The sequence below is a fragment of the Anopheles maculipalpis genome, chromosome X, assembly GCF_943734695.1.
Source record: "Anopheles maculipalpis chromosome X, idAnoMacuDA_375_x, whole genome shotgun sequence".
Lineage (NCBI taxonomy): Eukaryota > Metazoa > Arthropoda > Insecta > Diptera > Culicidae > Anopheles > Anopheles maculipalpis.
In genome coordinates, this window is record NC_064870.1 from 2,467,015 (window position 1) to 2,489,518 (window position 22,504).

At 44.7% G+C, this 22,504-nt stretch overlaps 1 protein-coding gene across 1 annotated transcript; it reads left to right on the forward strand.

The window, feature by feature from the left end:
• The first annotated feature begins 19,236 nt into the window (after nucleotides 1–19,236).
• On the forward strand, nucleotides 19,237–21,886 carry LOC126558512 (phosphoribosyl pyrophosphate synthase-associated protein 2). Its single transcript, XM_050214539.1, has 4 exons — nucleotides 19,237–19,289; nucleotides 19,982–20,101; nucleotides 20,364–20,483; nucleotides 21,016–21,886. The coding sequence occupies exons 1-4, from the start codon at nucleotides 19,270–19,272 to the stop codon at nucleotides 21,884–21,886; spliced, it is 1,131 nt and encodes a 376-aa protein (XP_050070496.1). The 5' UTR covers nucleotides 19,237–19,269.
• Nucleotides 21,887–22,504: the final 618 nt, after the last annotated feature.

The window sequence follows — 22,504 nt, forward strand, 5'->3', positions numbered from 1 at the left end:
GCAAAATTTTTAAACCCAACAGAACAGTATGGTTGTGACTAAATTTGTCGCCCTTTTATTGGGGGGAAGGGGGGGTTGGGTCGTTGCAAAAGTGGTTACTGTGAAGTCGCGATTGACAAAAGCAACCAAAAAACCCAGTGAAAGATGCAACAACCACCCTCAAGTCGCGTAATTAGCGGCCGTAGAAATGAAACCCAAAGTGGAGAAAAAAAACACGCAGATTGCCAAACTTTTACCGCTCGCCAGAACAGAAATTTGCTTGCGAGAAATTAGTCTGCCGGATTTTTGACCTGGAAAAAAAAAGGGGAAAATATTATTTTCCCTCTCAGCTCGCAAATAATCCGAGCAGCGCTATAGCCTGTCAAAGGCTATAAGTGTAACTGTCGACAACATAACCGTAAAACGCAAACAAAAACGAAAACCGATTCATCCCCCGGTGCGGGAACCTTATGTCGTGCCTTGCCGTTTTTATTTCTGTTACACCGGTGTGGCGAGGGTTCGATCGGAACACCGATGGTTTGCGAATTGAAAACAATTTCAATTTGTAAAAAAATAAAAGAAAACATTTTCATGATAAAACCACCAGGCGTCTCCATCTGGGGAGGGACACAGTTGCACGCTTTGACCAATGTTTTCCTCAATCACCCAATGTTTGGAAGAGGGAAGGGGAGGGGGAAGGGGGGAGGGGGGAGAAGAAGGTTTAGACTCACCGGGTGAATAAAAACTTTCCCTTCGATCTGTCTTGTTAAAAAGGGACAAATCAGCTGATAACAAGGTAAGCAAAACAGATGATTTGCATAAATTTGGGCGCTCTTCGAGTGCAGAAATCGAAGAATACATCAGTTAGAAAACTAAAATTGGGGTCCGTGATGAGATAGTTCTTTTTGTTTGTGCGCTTTAACGTTTTGTGGCTTTAATTCTTCTTGCTTCTCCATACCAATAATACTACTAAATTGGAACAAAACTAAAAATGCACAAAACAGATGTCCAAAAAGTCCTTTGGTTTTGGTTATTCTTTCAGTATATTTGGCATTGTTAGTTCATTCAACCTTACATACCTTACAACAATGCGGTGTATGAAATTTTCAGCCCGTTTGTGTTAAATAGTCGAGCAGTCACAAGCAGATGAACTGAATCAGGTTAACAGAGTGATATGATAAATTAATCACTTAAACTATCACAAATTTGCATCGCGTTTGGAAAAATAAATGCTGCGTTTGGGTTTGGAAACATAAAAAAATGACTGAGGTAATCATTAACCCGACGAGTGGAATTGCTTTTCGTTAATAAATATGTTACTTACATTAATTTTCTTTGCTGTGCATACTTTCCTTTTCTTGCCGAAATTTTCTTAACAGTTTGATCTGTTTCAACTTGACAAGACTGTCTGCTGGGTGCACAATTCGCTAGCACTCACCAGTTGGTAGCTGGTAGGGTGAAAGTGAAACCAAACTCCCATCTAACCCTCCCCAGCACCCATTCCCCCGAATCCCCCCCCGAAAAGCAACTTCAAACCCGAGAGAAGGGGTTGCCAATTTCACTTGCGGTAATAAAACTCGCATCAAATCAAGTCTAACGACCTGAATCCAGCGAACGATTTTCAGTCATCCTTTTAGGCAATGCCACACCATTATCCCCTTGCCGTCCCGCTGCACTCCGCCGCCTCCTGTCCGCTCACGCTTTTCGCAGGAAAATAGAAGTTGAATGTTGGGTGACCAACTTCAATCCCGCACCGTTATCCGATGACAACGACGACGACGGCAAGCGGCGAAGACAGCGACACGAATCTGTCGAAATTGAAGCGAACAAAAAAAAAAAACGAAACAAATGTGTGTGATACATCCCACCGGCTGACTCTTTGAAACTCTCGCTTGGTTCGCGAAGATGTGGATTCGAGTTGGATGTTTTCGTTTTTTTTTTCACTCTTGTTTTTTTTATTGTTTTGTCTCTGTTTCTGGAACGAACATGGGTCGGTCGGGCGAACGGATCTCGGACAAATTTAACTCCAAATTTCCTTCTCCAAAGATGCTACTTCTCGGGAAGTGCGACGAAACACTGGCAGAGAACAGAAAACGTACGCACACACACACACACACATTCACGCGAGTGCGTGCCGAGTTTTAGTAGCCCCAAGATCAGTAGGTTACGCGCTGCAAAACGGTGTGTCAGTTTTTGGGGAGGTTGAAGCCTAAAATCAAATCAGTAAAACGGCTTTCTTGCTCACGCAAACCCTCCCTGAGAAGGTGGAGGACCGAGTTGCCGGAAAAAAAGCAATACGATGTGAAAGTAGTGAAAGGAATGGGTGAGCGCCTCAGCAACAACAACAACAACAACAACTAGACAGTGTGGAGTCACATCAGTATGGGCGGAAGTATGCGCAGGACATTCGATAAGAGTCCGGGAAGACGCGCATGGGGAGCACAATTTGTGCGCGCGTTTATTGAAATTAATCCCCAACGGATTTGATGTGATATATTATGTCGACCGTTTTCTCCGTGGGTTTTTGTATGTGTGTCTGTGCGTGCGTGTGTGTGAGTTGTGGTACTACGTCCCTTTACGCTTGACATATCTTCGTACAGCTAATCACAGCAAGCTGTGCTGACGGCGCACATAAAAACGACGGAAAATGTGGGAATGATTTGCTTCAATTAAAAGTGAGCATATATGTGCGATCAAGGTCAAGAAAAGGGTTCCAAAACAAAAGACGGAAGGCACAACTAGATGAGCTGCAGATGATGAAAGAAATCACTTTACTTTCTTCCGGACTTTTTTTTTTAAAGCCGCCGCATCATGCTATAAATTTGAGTCTAAAAGGACATAATTTATCCTTAAAAGTTATGCCGCTTTACAGAAGGTCTTAAGGTTTACTTAAGGTTGTTCATTTTCCTACAGGTATACAAGGTATACAAATGCATTAGTTGTGTGAGTTTACTGGATTGTATTGATGTAATTTGATTATAAACTAAGTACTACTAAATACACTCAACAGTAACGCCTAAACATATGCAATTATAATTTTTATTATACGACAACATGATTTACATTTACCTCATCCAAACTGGCCGTTTAAAATCGTTGTCGGTCAACGTAATTACTTATTCTGACATCGTAAACCCTCAATCGGGCCTCGTCAGCTGCATTCAGGCTTTTTAATGTACGAATGCTTCGATTTCAAGCTGTCTAATAGCTGCCTAATAGAATCATATGCCGCCATTTTTTCAAGACAGACAAACTTTTCAGCGTGTAGATAAGTATACATAGCCTTGAAGGTAGATCTACAACAAACATTTCAATCATTTCTGTTCAATTTATAGCACAATAAAGATACTTCAATGGGGCCTTCTTGCAAACACCTTTATCACACATGCTCAAACATCAAAACTCTGTCGAATATGTAAGATGTCATCGGCAACTGAAATGATGCCGCGATGGCAACGGTGGTCGGTTACGTCAGCCCACGAGTGGAAGGTTAATTAAATTACCAGAAATAAAATAGGATCATTTGCATGTCTTCTAGCAGGTAATAAAAACGCTTCTAACGAACCGTGTGCGTGTGTGCCATTCGCGGTGCGGAGCTCAATCAACGCCGTGATTCAGTTCGAACGTTTGCCAAACTTTGACTCACGTGCCTGGGCAGTAAACCCTTCGAGGCACAAACTTTAGCGTTCCCTAGGCGTAAAGGGTGAGCTATGATAGTCCTGTCTGGAGGGATCCTGTGTACAGGCACATTTCATAGGCGAACCATTTTTCTTACAAATGGTGAGTTTTTTTGTTGTAAAGATGGCAACCCTCGGTTAGATTTTCAACCCCCGGTTTTACGCGTCTAGAGAGCATCGAAACAAGTGGTTGAAAATGGGACGAAACGGAACGAACAATTGCACCCTATTGCTCAACCCGATCGCCGTAACGCAGGCAAGGATGTGAAGATAATGTGACATTAATATACACACACACACACTTGGCAACGGTAAAAAGCACCCAGGGAACGGGAGAGGGTTTATAGAATTGGAATTTTTCGGCTTGCGGTTAGTGGAAGAATATGACTCACGTTGGTGATTTCTCAGCCTCCTCGTAAAGGTACGGAAGGTAAAGGGGAAGTATTGTGGAGGTGTGCCCGTGTCAGCAAATGTGCACCAGGTGGTGTGGTTCGAAGATTGACACGACCATCTGAGTCTCGGCCCGTGCGACCACATTTATTCCCAAACCATCATCTCCGCTTGTACGCCGCATTGCCTACCTTGTAGGCGCAATCGACGCGAACGCCGAGCAACCGGACCGGACGCATGCAAACAGCTACATTCGCAACCCTAACAGTGACGGTCGATTTAATCAGTGGCGAAGCGAGCGCAGGTGCTCATCGGTAAAACCAATTTAAAGTTTTACATATTCTATTTGAAAGATTTGTTGTACTGTGCGTGTGAGCGCCTCCCGGTTTGGCTCATGTGTACACATTTACAACCCCAGACTCCAGTATCCAGTCGCGTGAAGTTGCTCTATTTGCAGTTGCGGACCAGGATGAACGGATAATACAAGCAAAACTTTGAAGGTAAACCCAATGCCACGGCAAACTACTGCGAAAGCACTGCCTGAAACGGGAAAGTCCTACGGGATACGTGTGTGTGTGTGTGTGTGGGTGGGTGGATGAGGATCATAAAATTCATTGTCCTCTTGCATTGCCGCTTCAACAGTGCCTAGAACCGATTTGCCGATTGTGCCAGATCACAGAAACGCTTACGGACGGCGAACCAAAATCACTTCACACTTGCTTTTCGTTCACAGCTAGCTATTGCGAGCGAGGCGGAAGCCGTTAGTTTTCCAATATTCTCCAATTCCGTACGGTGCCCACGGTGTGAAGGATGGTGGGAAAGCAATTTAAGGACCAATGAATAACTCGATGATTCGAAATTGAATTTTAAGTATCATTCCTATCGACAATCGGTTTTGCTTCGATCGGTTCGGTCGACAGAAGTGAAAAGTAGCATCAATTACATCAAGCAGACAATACCCTTTTAGGCTACGCTTACTGTTAATTCAATGCCGGATTTAAGCTATTACCAGGCATCACTGCTGGCAACACTTTCGCACAAACTGAAACTTCAATGCCACCGCAAACAACGAACATAAGACAAATTTGCGCTGCGTTTTGCATGACTATTAGCCTCACCGTGCTCCTGTTTGCATACTTTGAGGCGAGTAAGAATTCTTCCTCCTGTTCGTCATCGCCACTTCGATGTTAAATTGCGTTAAAAATGTGTTGTTCGCACCTTCCAACGTTGGCATTAAAACAGGATTGATTTCTCACCTTCCCGAAGCAACCATTAAACCCTCACCACCGGAATTCAACAAATGGTCCTTGAGTCTCCGTACTGTAGCGTAATAATCTCCTCTCGTTGGATTCTGCATCCTCTCCGCCCAGAAAGCTAGCCGAGATGGGGTAGAAATAATTTATCACGAATTTTATTTCCACCCTCACGGACGTCCAGCGCACATCCCCTGCTCAGCGCATCATGGTATGGCGATGAATTATTTCCCTCCGGCGATTATGTTCACCCACCGGGTGGGACGGAATGTGTGACGGATGTGCGGTAACATTCCAGCCAGCCAGCTGGCGCAAGGTGGAAATTAGATGTCACTTAAGTGTCATCCACCGATAATCCACACAACTGCACCACTCACAGCAACGTTCATCTGCATCATTACGGTTTAATGGGAGTGTAGTAGGTAAGTGGCGTGTGTGTGTGCAAAGGCTTGTTAAGCCCAGTTAAGCGGGAAACTAGTATGGGCTAGAAAAAAAAGTTTCTCAAACATTTTTTGCAATTTTTTTTTTTATTTTACAAGCCATCACAACCAGCATCAGAACGAATCATTTGATTCGTTTTATTGCAATGATTTTGTTTGGACAATTCGTCATAAATTTTATAAACGTGGTTTACATACTTCATGACTAATTTTAAAACCGCCTAAAGTTATGCGATTTGTTACACGATTTCCATTTTTTTCTGTATCTATCAGATTTCTGATGAACATCAATGCCATCACACCATGCTCGCTTATTGTTTACTACCCAGAAGGATTCTACAGCAGTGACGCATCAAGGTTTTTTGGAGACCCTAGGAGTCTTGGATGTTGGGATGATGCCCATGGTACGAGGCCCTTATCCCCGTATGTAGGGCTCCCTATACATGCAGTGGTCTTATTACGAGGCTACTACTGCAAAGCTGCTAATGTGAGGCTCCTTTTACAAGACCTCTTCCGTCCACTCCACCCACCGTGCTTAGAAACCGAGAAGCACGTGAAGAGTGAATTCAAACAAACTTCGAAAGATGCGACTCGCCGTCCGTCCGTTCTGCTTTATCAAAATAAAATTAAAATTAAAATTTCAGCCAAATTTTTATGCAATATATATGTACACATATCTATATAGAATATCATCAATAATATACTGCTAACATTCATCCCATTATGACCAAGTGGTGATCTGAACGATAGCATTGAGGCTCATTTTCTCTAGCACCCTCACAGCAAAACAGCTTAATATTTTGCTTAAATTTATCGCCCGCCATGTCAGTCCTTTACGACCTGTCAGCGACAAAACAACCAACCGTACCTTAGCCAGTTTTGTGGTTTTTATGTTTATTATTTGTTGTTTTTTTTTCCTACTTCCCGTACGTTTCCTTACCGTCACGGAAGCAAGGATGAATGAAGTCAAATTAAGGTAAATCCGCACCCAAACACCCGAGACCGCTCTTCCGCCGCAAAGACGTACAAAACAATGGCAGGATCAAAACCTCTCAGCGTGCGGGAGTAAATTACACGTTTGATTGATTAAAAGTACACACATTCGTCGACGAGTGCGGTACGCGGTGAAGCAACAAATCTCAACCATCACCAGTTACCGGTGGTTCTGATGACAGCTGTCTCGGTTCGACGTCCCGGCTGGGGCATTGTGAGTCCCTTTCTTTTCCGTCTAGTGTTTCGCATTCAGTACACGGAGTTTGTGTGTGTGTGTGTGTGTGTGTGTGTGTGTGTGTGTGTGTGTGTAATTGATCAAATGTCTACACAAACAGGAAATAAACAAACCTGCTACGAAACTGTAAGGACCAAACCATGGCAGAGGTGCGTAAATTGCTCTAGGTGACAACAGTGTTTTAAAACGTCGAAAACGCAGACCGACACCACGCTGTCACGGTCGACTAAGAGGTTGCGAATACCAATACAAAAAAGTGGAGACTCGACGTTACTAAAAGGAAGGCACAAAAAACCGCACGACATCAAGCATAGCGGAAGGAAGAAAAAATCTGCTGGCGAGTGACGGTGTGAGACATCGTCACGGAACAATGGCAGCAAGACGCCCGACGGCATGTCCTGAGGCTGACAACGTTGCGTAAGTAATTACAAGACATCGCACAAAATTAACCGAATATGATTTCCCTGTCCCTTTTTCTCATTCTTTCCACATCCCCGCATCGTGCTGTCTCGTTTCACCGATGTCTCTTCACTTGTCACCATCAACGGGCCATCATTTCTCAAGGATCTCTCGGCAAAAGGTAGAGTGCTTCACCAGAGCGAAACTTCAACCGCTCCCTCTATCTCGCCTTGGTGGCAGTATGCAAAGGTATGTGTCAGTGGCAGCGATGACATTTTCGGTGAGCAGAGAACACATGCACACAGCGTAGGGAAGAATAATTTCCGGCTTATTTAAAGTTTAGCGAGCAACTTTTTCACTTTCCGGGCGCCCTTTGGGGCCCCGGTTTTGCACCTCACCTCAGAGTTCCTTCCAGACTCGTTCTTCAGGCAGTAGTCTTTCGTCTCGGAAAGAAATCGTTCTCTTTTGCATCGTCCCAATCCGCTGGCACTTTTTTTTTTATTCTCGGATGTACCAGAGGGTATGTGTAATGCGCGTAGGAGCAGTAGGACGAAATAATTTGATCACTTCCGTAGAAGATACGTGGTACGTGCGACATTTACAGACACTCAACTATTCACCAACCTTGGAGATAGGAAGTCTTCCCCATTCTCCTACAGCGTGTTGGATGTTTCCATGTTCTTCAATTCTTCTAAAGATTCTAAAGCAACACCTTCCGAATGCCTTTTACGACTCCGTATCCCCAAAGAAAGCAACAAAAAAATGGCATCTGTTTTATTTATCCACCCTCCAACTGGAGGGGGCAAAAGGTGTTGGTGTTTTGGTGCGGTGAAAGTATCTCACGCGCTCCCCCCCCTTTAATACCATCCGTAATTTAGCATAATCACATTCCACGGCGTGTGACCACCGTGCCCGAAAGTAAACTAATTCGTTAATTCGGTTAAGTGTGATTAACCGACGATGGTACGTCAGTTTGCCTGCGGTGTTTGTACCTTAATTGAATTAATCCAGCCTCCGCCTGCAAACGCCGTTCCGGTTTCGTCCTGGTAAATGGTGGCGTAATTAACGCTGCACGTACGTTCCAGCGGCGGGTTCCATGTTTAGGTACTTGCTACTCGCAGACAGGCAGGTACACCGTGCTGCCCGAAGACTTGGTGGCCTCCCGCGTTGGGCCCGCCATATGGTGCTCAGTGACACAAAACAGGTTAAAATTTTAATTAGATTCCATGCCTCGCCTCGACCGTGAATCGGTGGGAAAAAGGTCTTGCCGGCGCTACCCCGAACGTTCCCTGGCGTGTGGTTGGGACGCCACTTTACATTTGCGGTTAGCTGTTATATGTTTTAATGTGTGTCAGTGTGTGTGTGTGTGTGAAACCGATTACCCTCCGCAAACATCTCTGGGCATCGCACGCGAAAGCACAAACCATTCGCACGCGTATTACAATACTATAACAGTGTGCCTTATACCTGATGCCTCCCGATAATATCCTGCCATAGGGATAGGGCGAGGCCCAACCAGACTAGCGGAGATAGGTAGGAGCAAACGAGGCGGTGGGCTTTTTAAAAACCACATAAAATGCCGTTACGAGCGCGATGATGATAGGGCCCTTTAGGTTTTTGAATTACTTCCTCTCGTCGGAGTCGTTGCGGGACTCGCGTTCCGTTGATGGCGTGGGATGAAAGTGCTTGTACATTGCGTGCGGAACTTCGGTACGGTGTGGAGTGATTCCCAATCGCTTAATTTCAATCGTGCAGTGCACACAACCTCCCCCCCCCCCACACCCTGTGTGTTTACCAGATGTCTTACTCACTGACGAGTGTTGGTGCGCCAGTTAAAACAGACCCTCGGTTTCTCGGCATCACCGACAACAGTTGTCTGTTGGCACGATAATGACACTGATAAAGATGGGTATCTTTTCTTCGGGGTAACCTGTGTACTACAGTGTGCGGTGCGGTGTTGGTGCACAGTTATGCTAAGGTAATAAGTACCCTCCGTCACGGGAGTATGTCGACTCGCTATCGATACCGTTACGTCCGTCATTAATTTCGATTTATTTTCTCGCCCCGTCACGCAAGTCCACACCAGACGGGTCTGTCCGTATTTCCTAAGCGCTCTCGCTTCCCGCTAATAGTCGATGAATAGTGAATCTTTATTTAATGCCTTTTTTCTGCCTTTACTTTTCGGCTTTCAGGCGCCCCCCCCCCACATCGGAATACCTCTAGACAGGCGGCCATTTCTTCGCCATGCTTAGCGTTGACGTTTTGCCTAGTTTGCCAGGATCTTCGTAGTAGGTTTCTTCCTTCTCTCCATTTTTTTTTTTTCAGTCAAACAACAAAAGGTTTGCTATTTACACCGTTTCGCATCCTTCATCGTTGCCACACAGCCTCCGCCTTTATCGATTCTCCAACATCGGCACACTCGCCCATTCACCGTAGGCCACAACCACCACCACCGCCCCGTCCTAACGTGTGCTTTGGGCGCGACAGAATGGCGCCCCCCAGTAGTAGTACAGCACCGTACGGCACTGCCTAGAGAAAGCGAGAGAGAAGGCTGGCCCTGGTTCAACACAAACGGCCACACGCTAACGCACATTTGCGAAGGTAGCTAATGTGTTTATAAATTATCGGCTACCACTACTTATCGCAGATGACGTGGCATACTAACTCGGTAGCATGGGAGCACTTTGGGACGCCGTTTGACGTTTGACGGGAAAAGGACGTAACAACAACAGAAAAAAAAAAAAAGGAGCCCAAGCACCCAGATCCAAGCTGCCCGATCTTGTCAGATTTGCCTTACTGATGCGTATTTTGCGTTATACCTTTCCCGCTTCACACCCTGCGTCGCCGGATCTCGGGAGGAAAGCAAAAAAAAAAACCCCACATCCACCAAGTCATCGCCATAGGCATGGGGAGATATATAGATTTTTTCGCCTGTTTGCCGTCATGCTGCTTTCTCCCCTGCCCCCCAGGTCGTGGTGTCGCTTCAAGGCCGAACGGCGAGTCCAGGCGGCCTGTGGGTGAACGATGTTCCGGGCCTAAACAGCCGGCACGGCTACAGCTTTAATGACTTTAACGAAAAATGGCGACGACACCGACGAGCATCCCGACTGCGGCTGTGGTCGGTTTTACGCTCGACCGGCAATCGAAACAGGATCGATTTCCGATTCACTACGATGTCGTCGTTCGGTTGGTGTTGTTTTTTTTTTTTTTGTTCTGCTTTCTTTGTCCGTTTTTAATGTATTCTTTCACTTTCTTCACAGTCTCCAGCTTGTGTGCTGGAGTAACAAGAAAAACCCTCCAGAAACAGTAATCGATTTGACGTTTTTGATCGAGTTTCACGCTTTACTACACGGCACATCTGACTGCCGCAGTCAGCCGTGCACTAGGTCAGCGGAAGTTCGCTCAAGTTTTAGGCCAACTTTTAGAATGAATGACAAACCGGAACGCCATATCGGCTACGCCGAACTGTCCTGCCGACGACAGTTGACTGAGAAGCAAAATGAAATTATTTAAATGAATTGATTTCTGCTGTGACATTAGCTGGGGTGTCGTCCTTTTTACGCCAATTCGGGGGACGTAAGCAAAAAACCCAAACTTTGAGCATACTAACGTAGCTACAAGCGAGGTTAGTAAACAAAAGGCACCAACGCAAACAAACTTGACCGTTTTTGGGGAATGTATTTTGGCGGAGGTAGTTCAGGTTTTCAGAGCATTTCGTTCTAGCTCTATCACTAAACGGAATGCTGTACAATGGCGTGCCAGTATTAGTTTATTAATCGTCTTGCAACAACAACAACAACAAAAAGGCAAAAAAGTTAAATCTCAAACTCTTCCACCCTCGTCCCTTACCGTGTGATCTCGCGCTTGTCAGCGCTACGAGCGAAACAGAAACAAATGGCGTTTCTGTCCGGACCAGAATTTCTGTCAGCTGTCAGTACACCGATAATGGTGTAGCGAAGGATTTAAACAATTCGATTGCTTACCCATTCTCCGGTTACTTGTGCCCCCAAACAACGTTCCAGCTTTGTCTTTTCGCTTCTCTACGACTTTTCCAACCGTTCCCCGATTGCTTTCCGGCAGCTCTATCTCTTGTAGTCCTACACAGTCTTGTGGTGTATGGCGGGGCCTGGATGTCGTTGGGCTGCGAAAGTTCATGGCCCCCTGTTTAATTCGCTGCCAAACCTGCTCCATTATCTTCCACCCGGTCACCCCTAACTTCTTACCTGTATCGTCCACCCCATTGCGCCAACCCCCGGCCATTGTCCGTGTATAGCGAGGCGAAAGATTATTTTTCGTGAGATTATTTTCAATTTCTGTTTACACTCGGCATTAGCAATATGGAGCACCTGTGCAAAATTCCATCCATCCATTTATTTGCACCCGGTTCTGCCCGGCAATGCAGAGCGCTGGAAGGGGACGACGACTGAGAGTTACCCGTACCTTTTGTCGCCCAGTATGCCGGTACTAATTCGGCACCATTGGGAATTGGACAACCGTAGGCACTTTGAAAACTTTTGCTCAATCACCAATTCGCTTTCATTTGTAACATCTTTTTGCTTTTTTGCTTCTGCACTGTTGTCCGCGCTGCAAAGCTAGCTTTAAAGCTCGAGTCTGTTTAAAAGTGGGATTTTTTCGAAATCAATTCACAGTATTGAGTTCCTATTTTAGACGCTTTATCTACCCAATGACCCGGGACTGTATGCTAGGAAGTAAAAAGAAATGTCTACCGGGAGGCAGCCACGTCAGCACGTGCAATTTGTCTCCGTCTGTTGCTAAATCTACCAAGACCATAAGGGACATGTGTATCCATCAACAAGGGAAAAATTAATCGAGGAACAAAATCCTCATCTCCATAGCAGCAATTCTCCACTACTCACCCGGAGAAAATCGCCCGCGTATGACACCCATTTGCCAAGGTTGATTTAAACGCTTATTGCCTCCTCATGTGCACCGCTTCTTGAGTTTGAAATGCTAATGATGATGTGCTCGTTTGGCATAAAATTCCTCCACCAAGTGCAAAAACCTCGTTAACGCCTTTTATTGCAGCGGCAACCAGCGCACGCTCGCGTGCAGGGACAGACAGGTTTGACAGACAGACAGACGTGGGCAAGAAGGCGTTTGGGTAGGCGCGTGTGTGGCTGGGCTAGGTGGACAGGTGTAGCGGATGCAATATGCTTCCAGTCTCGACCGTCCGCCACCATTCTACCGGGACCGGGATAAATCCTACCCTATGTGCTGCTCCTTTTATGACGGGAAACCCCCATTTCTGCTGACATCGACAAATCCATCATCCAAGCAAGCAACTTCCAACATCCGGCACGGTGTCCCATGTACATGACGTACACTGTGGCGGATATTATGGAAGTGGCTTTAGACGGTGCTTGATAAATTGGAACATTGCATAATTTGATTGGTCTATCATTGGAATTGAACATCCGTACAACCAACACACTATCGCACGCTCACTTGAACGCATATCTTGAATATCCCGTGTCCTACCGAACCTTCACCATTTCTAATCGCACCAACTCCATCGCCCTCCCGTTGTAACGACTCCTTTACTCAATAAGATCTAATATATTGCATTCGGTGATTTGAAATCTGCTAAGGTTGCTCTTTTCCATTCGAAGAAGAATTCCCCACCCCGCTCAAAATGGTACTCCTGCGATGCTGAGCACAACACCTGCTCACTGCTTCGGGACGACACACTCGCCACCCCTTACGGTCGCGACTACTCCGAGCTACCGTGGCGCCAGGTTGATTAATGCATGTAGGAGGCAGCGTGACGGAACTTTTCCAATGAAATTTACCCGCACGTTCCCGCCGCGTGCCGGGGCCGCAAACGGTTTGCCCTACGCTTTTGCAAATGATCGATGTTCCAACAAATAACCTTTATTAAACTGATTTCCAATTCTGTACAATCATTTAACTTGCCATTTTTCTTGCGCTTGCCAGCACAATTGAAAGCGGCTCGGGATGTGGGGATGCGTGAGGTGCTTTCGGGGTAGTAGTAGCTTTAAGGTTAGGTTCACACTCACTCAGGATCTGTCACTGACGAAGGGGGGGTTTCGCGCACGCACTGCATTAGCGTTACCGTTGACATTTTCTTAAGCACATCCACATCCTTCAGCCGGTTCCATCAATCAACGGTGGTTAGCATGTCACGGGCACAACTTGACTAGGCCCTCCCCTACCTTCGGTCGCTCCTTCCCATTATCCCATTCCTTCCCAGTCTTCTTGCATTCTTCCCCAGGAGCTGTCGGTGCCTAAGGTAACAGTAGTCATCCGAACGCCTTTTTCTTGTCCTACTAATAGCCAGCTCTGGAGACAAGCCAAAGTGTCTACAAAGTAGGTGTTCAGTAGCGAGTTGGTTTTAAAACTTTATCCCCCTTTTTTTTTGCTCTACCCCCTTTCCCAGCTGAGTATCCTAAAGAGAAGTGGTTTAATTTACGTTGATGGAGTATGCTGGCTGCTAGATGAAGCGACTGATGGGTTGAAATGATGCATGGAATGGCGTAATTGAAGTGGTGGAGGTAAACTGAAGGCTCTGCCCGGCTCGCATCTTAAACTGACACCAAACAATGCTGCGAACCAAACAGGGCAGAAAGAAAAACGAAACATATCAAAATCAGCCTTTCGTTCTTTGTTGCCAGCACCAGCCACAACAAAAGGGTTCACTATCTGTTTGAGCGCTGGGAAATTCATATCAAACAATCTCTTTTTCTGGTCGGTTTTTTTTCCCTCTTGTTTAACTTCTTTGTGCAACGAAAAGAAAGAGGATGCTGTGTGCGACACACTCACCGACACCTACGATATGTCGGTATCCTCTTTGCGTGACACACATCTTTCGAGTTGGCGATGTATCTTTGACTTTGTTTTACACCCATTCTACTGTCAAGCATGAGAAACGTAAATTTAGATATCGAATTATGGTCTTCGTTCTAAAGGTCACGTGGCTTTAGTACCGTGGATTCCGGTACCAAAATGGGAAGCTGTGTCTGTTGAGCTAGATTTTGAAGAAAAAAGCACGCTACTTACACGCTTACAGTCCAGGCTTCAAAGCCAAAAAAAACGGGAAGAAACCGAACAAAGCTACACGTAAGGTACAAATGAAAACCACTGATAATGTGTGGTAGAGAGGGGGAAAAAAGATGTCTGCATAGGCGAGACTTTTGCGCGCCAATTTTGGTAAAACGTGCGATAATGGTACGCGTACGATCTGCTTTCAGGCGGAAATCCCTTTGATGTTTCCTTTGCAGTAGAAAGGATGCTTACAAAAGTCATCCTTAGGCTTCACCAGTAGACAGTTTTAGATACTTTTGCTCAATCTTCCCGCCTGCTTGCGTATGTGTGTGTGTGTGTCGGCATGTTTTTGTACACTGGGTAAGTACATTGATCCTGCAATGCTTTCCGGATTGCGGGTAAATGGGCGTTAAAATCACGTTTGATGTCGTTGTCGTTGACTAATGATATGATCTGCGGTAAGAGAAATGTGTCTTTATTGTGGAGCTTTTTTTAAATAAACTTTCTGTACCAAAATCTTCTAATAGACTCAACGACCTTCTTGGTCGCACCGACTAGTGAATGGCTTACTAGACTTGTTGATTTTTTTTAGAGGCGAATGTAGTCTCTAAGCCCCAGAGCCTCAATAAAATAAACAAAAAAAAACTTGCTGATTTCATGTAGTGTAATATTCCCAGTCCTCACTAAGAGGGAATGGTCCGGATGGGATTTGAACCCTGGCAGCAACAAAATATATTGAAGAAAAACTGACAATCAAGACTAAACATAAATGTGCCATACACTTACATATATACTTAGCGCAATGTTGATGTAGTAAAATTTCAAATTCAATCGTAAAACTATTCAACTTCAATTACTACCTAGCATCCAACACGACATTCTACAACGATTCCAACATTCTCGAGATTAAATTGTTTAATTTTCTATGGAATTAGCTCCTATTATCAATAAAATAAAACACATATTTACCAACACCATTAACTCTTCATAGCATACAAATGTATTTTAAATACTTCACTTCAACTAATCGTCCTCCTTCAAGCTCAAGTAAAACATCCGACTGATGCATGCGAATGCTTCCCGTCGAGCTTGAATGCCAGATTCTTCCACCCTCCACGAAAATCTGAAGAGCACTTCACTGTCTTGAAAACTAATCGATAACATCTGTTGGAAAACAACGCTCAAGTTCAACTGTCAATTCAAGACACAACACGCAGGTGCTGGAATGTCCCAAAATCGAGCAGCTGTCCTGGAAAAATTCAGCTCGAATTGCATCCTGAACCACACGTTTCACCGATATCCTTGCTGTCAACCCATTTTACTTGTACAGTAGATTGAGAACAAACTTGCACAGAGAAATATTGATGTACTGCTACTTGCTTCAGTGCTTCTTCGTTCCTTTTGATATCACTAATTTGGGTGTAAGACCACAGAACATGCACTCCCCACCCCTGCACGAAATTTGTTAAACGTTATGTGAAAAAACTCTAAATTTATGCACTGCCGCCGCCACTAAAAGTTGAATTATGATCCCGTCTCTCCACCTCAAGCGCATTACAGTTAACGGTAGGATACGAGTATCATCACGTTCGGCCGATATATTGCCCTTATCGCTAGGGACCTGTTCATGGAAAGCATTATACCGGGCAACTTGAGTTCTTTTACTATTTTTGTTTCCACAACTTCCATTAAAAATGTAAGGAAGTATAGTTCGAGTTTGATTTTTGGAAACAAGCACTCAACAATGTTTTCGGAAACATTGCAAAAATGCGTGTGAAACTTTTCAAAAATCTTAAACCACATCGTAGGTGAAACTTTTCAGCTTTTTATAATAGTTTTTGTTGAAAGACCCGAAAGTAAAACTAGTATTTGAATATGCGCCTCGCCCACCACAATGTTCTATTACTCGATTTTTTACCATATTTTCTTCATATTTATCCAATTACGTTTTACCACACTGAAATCACATCGTGCATCTCTGGCGACATGTGTAGCGTCTTTACATATTGTTAGGCGTGTTTTGCATAGTGTCGAACAAACTTTACATTCTCTCTCGTGTACTTATGTGAGCACTTATTAACATTATTTTAAGGTTTTTTTTTTCTTCTTCTGAATCTAATACAATCAAATTTCCTGCCAACCTTCTTTCACTACGATGAGACCACCAGTTCTGCACACGTTTTTGGACCAAGCTGTCACCACACCGTGCTTTGACAGCTGCTCGTGTGCACCCCAACTGTCACAACAATCCAACCCGTACCGATACCGTATCTGTTGGCCGTGTGTACGGCGTTTTTCAGCGCCTGGTCGCGTGCGTCTGTGTGTATCTGTTATCCATCTCCACACTTTTCTGGTGTGCTGCAACGTCTTTTTTTTTGCTGCTGCTGTTTGTGCATTAATTTGCTGCCGCTGGTTGCATTTTACGGGCCGCTTTTACTCCATTTTGCTCATTACGCGAATACAGCCACTAACAGGCGCGTCCGTCGTGGTGCTCTTAGTGCGACAAGTGCGACAAGATTTAACTCAGCGTGAAGGTTTTCGGTGTTTTCCCACCTTCCACCCCATTCCCTCTCCCTCCTCCTTCGTCAATCCACCCCACCGCAAACTCTCCCACACACCTCTCACCAACCACCTCTTCTTCTATTTCTTTTTTTGTGTGTGTGTTTCTTGCGTTCTTCAAGTTTTTAAGACCAAAAACGCACATTGTGCGTGCGTGCGTGCGTGTGTGTGTGTGTGGAGAAAGAAAAAGAAGAAAACCGTGTTTTCACATACAATTTTTGTTTCAATTAGCACACGCACCATCCTTCCGATCTTATCACATTTCGTTTCCACCACCACCCCCTTTCGAGATCCATCCCAAACCACCTCCCCATCCCAACCCCCTTCTCCTAACCCGCCATTGCCGGGTCGATAGTTTGGTTATCTTGCCTTGCCTTACAATAGTTCAACCTTTCTTTTCCTGCATAACTTTTCCGTGTACTGTGGACGGTTTCGGTTGGTGTTAGAAGCTTGGGCAGCAGAAGTTCTTCGCACGCCCAGCGGCCGAAGGTTGGGAAGGTCAATTCCGGTTTCTTTCTGCCAAGTGTTTAACACCAACCGGTGAAAGAAAGACTGGGTACGGGCTGCGGACGGCCGGGTCTTGTGTGCACTGTATGTGTTGTTCGTTGTGCTCAAGTGTTGTGTATGTGTGTGTGTGTGAGCGTGTTAACTTTTTTTAATCAAAACTCCGAATCAAAAAGAAATTAGTCAAGAAACAACATCAAAAAACATTTCAACAAACAACCAAGAAAACAACCAACCGAAACCAAACCAACCCCGTCTCAACCGTCTCATTCTCTCTTTTTGTTCTTTCCTGTATTTTCCACTCGCTCTCTCTCTCTCTAACACTCTGTTGCAATCTCCGTACTTCTTCTGTACCATCTGTGTTTGATAGTAAATCCAGCCATTTTGCATATTTCTTTTCTTATTAATTATCATTTGTGCTAGACTTCCTCCCAACGCTGACTAAGTGTAGCACAATGCTAGTGTAATCAAATCATCCATTTTTGCGTTAGTTTTCATTTACAAAAACCGAACGGAATGTATTAACTTATACACCGTAACCACTCCACGTGCCGTCACATGGTTCATTAAATGGAATTAAGTTTTTGTCGTTGTGTTTCCTATATGCGCCTCCCATCCACACCCGCAAAACATCCCCCGATGCATTCCAAAAGTACGAGAGCATACACACGTTACATTCATCCCTGTCATGTACACCAACCGTTCGTGTGCTGTGCACCACTGCTAGCATGCTGGATGTTATGCAAAAAGAAGCACTTCGATTTTTTTTAAATCCCTATTTTCCTTACCAATTTCGAGAAAAAAATCCCTTTTTCAACTCGTACACCACACTAGTGATGGGCAAATAGTTGCTTTGGATGGAATCGATTCCGGAGCGCTTCCAACATTTCCGGAATCGATTCCTGATAGTTGGTTCGGAATTGGTTCCAGAAAGCGGGAGTAAGTTCGGAATCGACAAAATCGATTCCGGAGCCGGTTTCCTCGAAATGGAATTGGTTCCGGAGTCCATTTAATTTAAGAATAAATTGCAGAATTGGTTGAATGGAATTGATTCCGAAGAACTTATTGTAGAATTGTTTCCAGAATCGATCCGATTCCGGACGTAATCCAATTACGGAATTGGAATCGATTCCAAACACGGACTTGGAGCCGAGGTAGTTCCGATTCCGAGTGCCCATCACTACACGACACTATCCATCGTAATCTCTGGAAGAAGCAAGAAAACAAAAACTGAAAAAAAGCGTTTTAATTAGAACCCCGGAAAGCAAGCGCCGCTTTCCGGGTTTTTGTTTTTTATTTCTGCCGAGCTTTCGAGTTGCTTGCCCTAACCCGATTTGCCAGCTTGCACAACAATTTTTAATTTTTATTTGAATTTTTTACATATATTTTAGCCTTCCTCATTTAAAGTACGATCACATTTGCAGATCAGTTAAATGAAAAGAACACTGGAAGATAGCGGGCGAGCGTGAGAGTCAAAAATCAACACCCAACACCAAAGATCAAAAAAGAAAAAAGTTTTGTGTGTGTGTGTGCGTGTTTTTTGTTACAAAACTACAACTAATTGTTTCGTTTTGTTCGTCTAGTTGAGCAAAATCTAGTAGAAAAAGAGAGAAACAAATCTTCTACACCAAACGAAAAAGAAAAACGGAAAACAATTTATAGACAAAAAGCGTCTTCAGTCGCCGTAAAACGTTTGCCGGTACACACGTGCTGTACGCTACACAAGTGGTTTTAAGCTCGAAGTAAACGGGCGTTAAGAAAAAAACCGAACAAAAATCCAATACCAAAATCACAAATAGACAAAAAGTTTGAGCGAGATGCTTCTCAGCCGAAATAAGTAATTGTTGATTTTACTTTTCGTTTATTTTATTTCTTAATTCTTATACCTTTCTTCCCTGTTTTTTTTTTCTTCATCCGACTTTTTTTTTTGTTAATTTCACACCCTACATTATTGTTTTCTTCTAACTCTGTGCGTCACGTAGGTCACATTCGTAACTAGGTCGTTCCCATCTATAGCAACTAACACATCTAATTTGTAGAGGTGCCACACTAACACACAGTTGCATGCATGCACTCCTTATCACATCCTCGTCCTTGCACTTCCTGATGTTGCCGACCAATAACCATAATCATAACATCAGCACAATCACAATAACTCGTCTTTAACGATCAAACAAGTAGTGGTCCCCTTTCTAACACTAACCATCATCACACCCCGAGCATAGAAATATATGCCAATGTTAGCTTGTCGTTTCATTCCTTCTTAACGTTATATTTTTTCATTTTTTTTTCGAAAAAAAAAAACATTTGAACCCATCACCACCCTTCAAATATATCACTGACTAACCATTCCATTACTAACATTTACCCATTTTTTTTTTGTCATAAATACATACAAACCCCGTTCTTTCGATCCCACAAAAAAAAAAAAAACAAAAGAAACATGCAACAGTTTGTATTTTTCTCTTTTGATTCAAACCATTAGACTACAATGTTAATCGTTGTTCTTTTCTTCCTATCCCACCCCAGACTCGGAAGCATACGTCCAGCGAAGCATCTCAAGCTCGACAGCATGGACGCACCGGCCACGTCCGATATTGTCATCATCAATGGGAACTCTCATCCGGATCTGGCAAACCTGATTGCAAAGTATGTATCACGGCCGAACAGAACTAAAGCAAAATGATCTGTTGACCTCCGCGAATGGCGAATGTGCGCCCCTCCACATCGGGGTTGAGGAATTTTCCCTCCAAAACCAGCGAAATTTTCTCCGGATCCATTATCGATCAAACGGAACCTTCTGCTTGACCTTCGCGCGAAGTCGTCGGTTACTTGAAAGAGAACCAAACCGGGTAAGGTAGTAGCAACATTAACGTACCTCTGTTTGTTTCTTCACCCACTCTGCTTCTAGCCGGCTCGGTGTGGCAAATGGTGGATGTGCGGTTTATCACAAAACGAATCGCGAAACGATGGTCGAGATTGGAGATTCCGTGCGTGGTAAAGACATCTACATTATACAGACCGGAACAAAGTGAGTTTATTTCTCTCGTGTGGGCTAGAAGTAGGTGAATGCTTCGCTCTTGGAATCGAGTCATTGATTTGTGTAGCTGAACTATTACGGGCAATGGAGGATCTCTTGAAAGACCCCAAGTTGGAAATGGAAGTTGGGAATCCCTGACACATGAGAGCTCTCTCTTTTTGTAACCAATTTAATGTACCTACTGTGGAAATTTTCTTACGAGCGATCAGGATTCCTCTAGATATTCGAGCCTCTTATTAGGATCGCTTAAAGGAAGTTCCTCCTGTGTCGATTGACTCGGGGTCCCAGACAGCCCTGGTTACAGTTAAACTAGGCCAAGGTCCACATGGACAGTGGAGTTTGTGGTAAGCCCAAACTGAGATGAAGTGATGGCGTGGAACTTTTTGCAAACACCTTTTTGAAGTGCCCTTAAGTCAATTAAATCCAGCAGCAAATCAATTCTACAATTCGAAGCATTCTTCCTATACCAATACTGTTGTCACATGACCTAATAAAATCCGCTTTTCCGCTTCCATCGAACCAGAGACGTGAACAACAACATCATGGAGCTGCTCATCATGGCGTACGCGTGCAAAACGTCGTCGGCCAAATCGATCGTCGGCGTTATCCCGTACCTGCCGTACTCGAAGCAGTGCAAAATGCGCAAACGGGGCTGCATCGTGTCGAAGCTGCTGGCGAAGATGATGTGCACGTCCGGCCTGTCGCACATCATCACGATGGATCTGCACCAGAAGGAAATCCAGGGCTTCTTCGACTGTCCGGTAGATAATCTGCGTGCCTCCCCGTTTCTGCTCCAGTACATCCAGGAAAGCATCCCCGACTACCGCAACTCGGTGATCGTCGCGCGCAATCCGGGCTCGGCGAAAAAGGCCACCTCGTACGCGGAACGGTTGCGCCTCGGGATCGCCGTAATACACGGCGAGCAGAAGGAGTCAGAAGCGGACGAGGTGGATGGGCGCAATTCGCCCCCGACGCTGCCGAAATCGCGCACGATGGACGTGTCCGGTGGGGTGCCGATCCACCCGGCGAAGGAAAAACCACCGATCAATGTGGTGGGAGATGTTGGCGGCCGGATCGCAATCATGGTGGACGATATGATTGACGATGTGCAGTCGTTTGTCGCTGCGGCCGAGGTGCTGAAGGATCGGGGCGCGTACAAGATCTACGTGCTGGCCACGCACGGTTTGCTCAGTCAGGATGCGCCCCGGTTGATTGAGGATTCGGCGATCGATGTGGTGGTGGTGACGAACACGATACCGCACGAAATACAGAAGATGCAGTGCCACAAGATTAAAACGATCGATATCAGTATTCTGCTGGCGGAAGCGATCCGCCGCATACACAACAAGGAATCGATGTCGTATCTGTTCAAGAACGTCACGCTAGAGGACTAGACATGCGGCGCAGCGTAATCGCGACGTCTCGGTCGAATGACTCACACACACACACACCAACACAAACACTCCCACACGAATGCGTGCTTTTTTTTGTTATTTTACAATTGTATCCTGGTATCTTTACGTAATTATAGTAGGAATCGAAAGGCATTTACAACAATTCTCCGCAACCGCCGTGTGTTGCTGAACCTGCACCCGTAGCGAAGAATTGTAAAAAGAAAAAGAAAAGAACGTGAACCAGGCGCGATAGCAGGGACCAAATAGCAGCAACAAACAAACCAATGTATCCATCTTCTCAACACTTTTAATCTAGTATTGTCTTTGTTTTTCTCTTCTTTTACTTCGTTTTGTATGGCCCTTTAATGGCCCATTTAATTGTCATTCTTTTTTATACACCTTTTCCTTATCGTATTCCTTATATTTCTTAGCACACATTCAAGAAAAGGACACTCGCACGCATACAACAACAGCTCATAAATATGCTAGTATAGTCAATATAGTGTAGCATTATAGAAAGTAAGGATCTTGCTTGATGCAACGATCTGTAAGCAAATAATAAAAAAAAAGGTATGGAAAAAAAATCACAAAACCATAATACAGGAACGAAAAGGTTTG

Coding starts and splice junctions, on each gene's coding strand:
- LOC126558512 (XM_050214539.1), top strand. CDS start 19,270: ATGCTTCTCAGCCGAAATAA. Junction 19,290..19,981: donor ATGCTTCTCAGCCGAAATAA/GTAATTGTTGAT, acceptor ATCCCACCCCAG/ACTCGGAAGCATACGTCCAG. Junction 20,484..21,015: donor ATTATACAGACCGGAACAAA/GTGAGTTTATTT, acceptor CCATCGAACCAG/AGACGTGAACAACAACATCA.